We start from the raw sequence: 6,812 nt of genomic DNA on the forward strand, positions 1-6,812 counted from the left end.
ATTCGCATAAGCACTGTATGATTAGTTCTAAGAGCATGATATGATCTCAGGGTTCAATCCACTAAACCTTTAATCCAAATGTCAGCTTGATGTGAACACAACATTTATCTTCATAAAGGGACAATACTCCAAATCGCACTAACAACTGTATATATTTCAAAATTTGATTATATTTGAATTGGATTTATTGAGAAATATTAAATTTTCATGCAATGATTTATTTTGTTTTTAAGCAATTATGATGAAATATAAGTACAAGAAAAAGAAAGTATCAATGATATGTAATTAGGATTGACTTATTTTAATCTTGGGCTGACATTTTGTAAGATTCCACTATCGAGTGAAATGGAATTTTGGTAGAGAATGTCAACTGAGATAAATTACCTAAAACATATAAAACATATACAGGTATAACATGATCTATTAATTTAGTTGTCTAAATGATGTGAAGGTTTAAAAGCTCCGCATAAAACTTACGTGTGCTGGTATTTCGAGGTTTCCCCCTGTTTGTCCAGAAGACCATTTGTGTTGGCACTCTTCACCATCTGTACGAGGATCGGAGTTAACTCCCCTTCCAGGGCCAGTAACCCCTGTCAATATCATAGATTTTTGGGTTTTTTCAGTAAATATAAACTAGTACTATTACATAGACTGTCCCAGCATGTACAATTCCATGTAATAAGATTAACTCATAATATTTCAATTTCTACTCAAGTTGGACTCAATGAAACTACCAATCATAATCTGTTTCATTTGCTCATGAATTTGACCAGATTAACACTGACCAGCGCGTATCAATATATGGTTAAAATCCTTCCGCAGAACGATTTCACTTTTTCTACATTGTTGTTATAAACATGGAATAATTATTAAAATTATCAAATTTATAAATTATTTTTGTATTTAATGAAAGACCAGATATGCTAAATACTTATAGTTTGACAAAGTAATACTGTTTTTTAATCCTAAAATGGCGGACTATTTTACTCCACCAACTAGACATGCACAATCCGGAACTCCTCGGGCTTTTCCCCATTTAGACTTGCACAAGCTACAAGACATCAATATCTAGACCGACTTTTTTATTCGAAAAAAATTTTATTGAAATATAAGGATTGAATCCTGATTTGGTCTATTTCATGGGGTCATGAATCAAGTTGCTCTTGAGACAAATTCAACATGAACTGCTTTGCAGTTCATTAAATTTGTCTCAAGAGCAACTCAATTCATGACCCCATGAAATCGACCAAATCAAGATTCAATCCTTAAATGGTTTCATTTTCTTGAACATCACATTGATATCTGATCTTGTAGAAACAAAAAGAAAATAACAAGAGGCCCAGGGGCCTTAACGGTCATCTGACTCTAAATTAAAAACCTTCTATTATTGTAGTATGTATTCTCTGTAGCAAGTATATAGTGGCACTGTTGGCCATGGTGGCCATCTTGGATTTCTGACCGATCCAATAAATAACAACACTTGGCCAGAACCATCTCAGGATCATTTCTGGTAAGTTACAGCTGAATCCCACTGACGGAATTTGAGAAGAAGTTTGAAATAGGTGTTGTTCAGGAAAAACCATGATTGCGCAATCATGTTACAAAATGGCCGCCGTGGCTACCATGTCGAAGCTTTTACGAAGCCAAAAAATAACCACACTTTGTTGCCTCTCCTTCCTTAACATCCTCACCAATTTCCAGCTCAATCGCACCAGTGGAACTGGAGAAGAAGTTTAAAACGTGTTTTTCAAGATGGTTGCCATGGCGGCCATCTTGGATTTCTGACCGACTTGAAAAATAACAACACTTGGTCAGGACCATCACAAAATCATTTCTGGTAAGTAAGAGCTCAATCCCACTGGTGGAATTTGAGAAGAAGTTTGATATAGGTGTTGTTTAGAAGAACCATGATTGCGCAATCATTTTACAAAATGGCTGCCGTGGCTGCAATGTCAAAGTTTTTACGAGGCCGAAAAAATAACAACACTTTATTGGCTCTCCTTCCTTAACATCCTCACCAATTTTCAGCTCAATCGCACCAGTGGAACTGGAGAAGAAGTTTAAAATGTGTTTTTCAAAATGGTTGCCATGGCGGCCATCTTGGATTTCTGACCGACTTGAAAAATAACAACACTTGGTCAAGACCATCTCAGGATCATTTCTGCTTAGTAAGAGCTGAATCCCACTGGTGGAATTTGAGAAGAAGTTTGATATAGGTGTTGTTCAGAAGAACAATGATTGCGCAATCATGTTACAAATGGCTGCGGTGGCTGCCATGTCAAAGTTTTTACGAGGCTGAAAAATAACAACACTTTGTTGCCTCTCCTTCCTTAACATCCTCACCAATTTCCAGCTCAATCGCACCAGTGGAACTGGAGAAGAAGTTTAAAACGTGTTTTTCAAGATGGTTGCCATGGCGGCCATCTTGGATTTCTGACCGACTTGAAAAATAACAACACTTGGTCAGGACCATCTCAGGATCATTTCTGGTTAGTTAAAGCTGAATCCCACTGATGGAATTTGAGAAGAAGTTTGAAATAGGTGTTGTTCAGAAGAACAATGATTGCGCAATCATGTTACAAAATGGCTGCCGTGGCTGCCATGTCAAAGTTTTTACGAAGCCGAAAAATAACAACACTTTATTGGCTCTCCTTCCTTAACATCCTCACCAATTTCCAGCTCAATCACACCAGTGGAACTGGAGAAGAAGTTTAAAATGTGTTTTTCAAGATGGTTGCCATGGCGGCCATCTTGGATTTCTGACCGACCTGAAAAATAACAACACTTCCTCAGGACCATCCCAGGATCATTTCAGGCAAGTTTCAGCTCAATCTCACCAGTGGAACTTGAGAAGAAGTTTCAAATGTGTTTTCAAAATGGCGGCAATTGCGGCCATCTTGGATTTCGGACCGACCCGAAAATTAACAACACTTGGTCAGGACCATCCCAGCATCATTTCAGGCAAGTTTCAGCTCAATCCCACTGGTGGAACTTGAGAAGAAGTTTAAAATGTGAAAAGTTTACGCACGGCGGACGGCGGACGGCGCACGGCGCACGGCAGATGGCGCACGGCGCACGGCGCACGACGACGGACGAAGCATGATGACTATAGGTCATCCTGACCCTTCGGGTCAGATGACCTAAAAAGGATTTCATGCAATTGTTCATACAGTTTTACAAAGCCCTTGAATTATTTTGACGTAAACATTCTAGTCAAAGTTGTATGACCTTGACCTAACCCCCCTTGTCAAAGCTGAATGACCTTGACTTAAAACTCAAGATCAAAGCTGTATGACCTCGATCTAAGACCCAAAGTCACAACTAAAGGACCTAAAACCATAAGAGAAGCTGATGACCTTGACCTAAAACCATTGGTCAAAGGAACATGACTTTGACATCAAACCCTAGGTCAAAGCTGTATGACTTTGATCTAAAACACTTGGTCAAAGAAACAAACCCTAGGTCAAAACTGTATGGCCTTGACCTAGGACGAATTTATATGAACTATTATTTACAAGCTTAGATAACATCTGTATGACATTCTTCAAACCATAACATCTGAATGACCTTGACTCACAAACCTTAGCAAATGCTGCAGCGGTCATCTGGACTCGCCCTTCATCAGAAGCATAGATCTTAAGGTCATGTCGGAAAGTACTGTGGAGTCGAAGGAAGCCCAACCCTGGTGTCTCAAACTGACCTATAACAGGACAAAGGTTTAATGACACTATAAAGATGCATTCCACTTCTGTTATCATTTGTGAAATTAGCTCAAAAGAGCAACATCTCAAACAAGGAGAATCAAAGAAAAAAGACTTAAACATGACCTAAACATGTCTATACAATTCCCAATGTTATGCACTTAACATTTCATCATCTTCCAAAGGAATGAAATTTTCTTTTCATTTCTTCAATTCAAAGTGATTGAATAATGAATTGCCTCCAGAAGACATTCTATCAAGCTAGATTTTATATTGGTATGAAACTTTCAGACTTATAATCATTTTTTGGATCCAGTCACTATTTTTGTTTTCATTGGTTGATGTTAATTACATATCTATACCAAGGGTTAGATTGGTTTTTATACAATTTAGTAACAAGTAGTGGTGGGCCAATCATCGATTAGAATCAAATATTAATCAATTTGAAATAATTCAAGTGGCATCTATCATAAAATATCATGATTGATCAGTAAAATTTCATCTTGAATTTTCCTGTTTTCCAGAATCGTTCTTATAAACCTTCCATCTCATCATTACTCATTACACGATTGGGTCCTGTATATGCTTTATTTGGTATAACATGTGTCTTGACCAGAGTCTAATTAATTAGTGTCGTTACCTTGTCCACCAGGATTAATTAGTGCCGTTACCTTGTCCACCAGGATAAAGAGTCCTGAAAGCCTTTCCCAGATCTTCAGCCTGAATTTTGCCTGCTGGAGTTAACTCCCCTCCCCACTTCACAATCAATAATAAAGATGGCTGGCGTGGATAGTCATCTGATAAAAAAATTTAATGAATAAATACTGAAATATACAAAATACAGATATTTTTCATATATCAGAAAACTATAATACCACATTTATCCACAAATAAGCCTATACATACAAAAACAATTCCCATTCTTTGTTTTTGCAGAATAATCAATTAGTAGCCTAAACTAAAAGTTGTTCTCAAATAAGCCCTCCCATATCTTTAATACAAAATTTTACAATAGATTAGGGGCATAAAATATAGTCCAAAGTCCATGAAAAGGGGACATTTTAGGGGATAAATACAGTACTTAGTCTACAGGAAATGACATCTTTAAGAATAGATATGGTATACATAGTCTAAGAGATCGAGATCTGACTTATATTGGGATACAGCAGTTAGTCTTAGACAAAGGGGCATATTAGAGTATAAATATGGTACTTAGACTAAAAGGATTATGTGAGGATAAATACGGTACTTTGTCTAAAGGAAGGGGGGCTTATTTGAGGATAAATATGGTACTTACTGACATAGTGTATTATAATATAATTCCAATCAACTATATCGACTATAGTATCTGGTATCATGCCAAGAAAGCTTAGATGAAGTTTGACTCCAAATAAGGGGGATGATCTTTATTATATACAGATGCTGGACAGTTTATAAACAAACATTTTTTAAATCATTTTAAAAGAAAGGCAATAGATATGTGTTGGCTTAATAACAGACACATGGATTCACATCAAACATGCATCATACATGGTATTAAATCTCTTTAGTTTGAATTTTTATCAGAAAATTACGCAGTTATCAGCATCATACAGTTGAGATATATAAATGTATAGATGTGGAATAGATAATTAGTTAAATAACATCTATTAATTTCATTCTTTAAATAACCAATTCACAAATGTGACATCTGGTGTCATCACTAACAAAAGAGAAATGAAGTGAAACCATTGCCATTCCAGATTTCAGATCACAGCCTGCTTTAAGATTTTAAACAAATGTTCAATCAAGTGACAAAAAGAATCTTCTCCCTCCTTCTCTGCCTCCTATTCATTTGTACTACATGTACCTGTACTGTATGTTGTTATGAACTTAATGTTGAATTCGGAACAAAATAAAGTTTGAATTTATCTTCTCCGAGACCAATGAGACCTGATACATTTTTATTTTTATTTTTCTGGGCCTCTTACAGAAAAATAGGTGTTAATCATATACTACTGTGTAAAGAAAATTTTGTACATGCAATAAGTGGGATCAACTTTATATCACATACAAAAAATATGCAATGAATAGATGGACTATGGAGGCTGCTGACAGCTAGCTCCATAGCATTATTCAGGCTAGGTGAGCTAAAAATATCAAAATAATCGTGATCCACATTATACCACTGATACATTAAATGTTTCCCAACAGACAGTTATACTATTTGACACAAAAAGGTTAATATTCAGCTAAAATTTTAATGCAATCAAATCATTTGGACAATGACCCCACTATATACAATTACAAGTTTTACCAAATTATAACAATGTTTCACAAACTTTTCATGCTATCTTGGATAAAAGACAAGGGGAAGTAATCCAGAGTTACAAAAGCAGCCATTACTTGGCGGAAATGTTGTGGAAATTTTACAAATATTTTAAGAATTATTATCGCATCATAGGTAATAAATCACATAATTTTTTTTCGGAGCACCATTCCAATATTCTCTCCTAAAATCATCCTTGTGAAAGACGTCTGAAACCACTAAATCTAATACAGTCATATATATTCAATAGTATTATAAACTAAATATTTTCAACACTAATTCTATATCTACCTACAGTTTAAAGTAGGGTACATGTACCCAGAGCTAAGTCCACACGCTCATGGTAAAGCATTCATGATTACACAACCTTTTTCAAAAAACTGTTCTAAAAATCACACCACTCAAAAATGTTAAATGTTGTTATAGAAAATCTTACTGTTTTCACAGTTTTCATCAAAACTGCATTGTTCAATCTCACCACTCAAATCTGTCAAAAAAACAGTCATAAAATAAACAAGAGGCCCATGGGCCTTAACGGTCATCTGACTTCCTTATTAGATACTACTGGTGTATCTAGAACTCATTATAAGAAAATAGATTGAAAATGTAATTTTCAAGATGGCCGACATGGTGCCATCTTGAGTTGAAAAATAACAACAATGGTCAGGATCATCCAAGCACGACCATTTCAGGCAAGTTTCAGAGTCCATGCACTGCTGATGGCTGGATGACAGGCAATAAACGCTGCACCATTGCATAAGCTTTGCTTGGAGTTGGCAACTTGTCTATATAAAGTAAACAAA

At 35.8% G+C, this 6,812-nt stretch overlaps 1 protein-coding gene across 1 annotated transcript; it reads right to left on the reverse strand.

Annotated features, from left to right (window-relative positions):
* Positions 1 to 473: 473 nt before the first annotated feature.
* LOC117320251 (inositol hexakisphosphate and diphosphoinositol-pentakisphosphate kinase 2-like) lies at positions 474 to 6,496 on the reverse strand (the record flags this gene model as incomplete). The annotated part of the gene is made up of 4 exons (XM_033874899.1): positions 474 to 590; positions 3,582 to 3,700; positions 4,373 to 4,498; positions 6,446 to 6,496. Coding segments are annotated over 4 exons (413 nt in total), but the record flags the coding sequence as incomplete, so codon positions are not given.
* Between the last annotated feature and the right edge of the window lie 316 nt (positions 6,497 to 6,812).

Source organism: Pecten maximus, unplaced genomic scaffold (genome assembly GCF_902652985.1).
Source record: "Pecten maximus unplaced genomic scaffold, xPecMax1.1, whole genome shotgun sequence".
In the NCBI taxonomy this organism is placed as follows: Eukaryota; Metazoa; Mollusca; class Bivalvia; order Pectinida; family Pectinidae; genus Pecten; species Pecten maximus.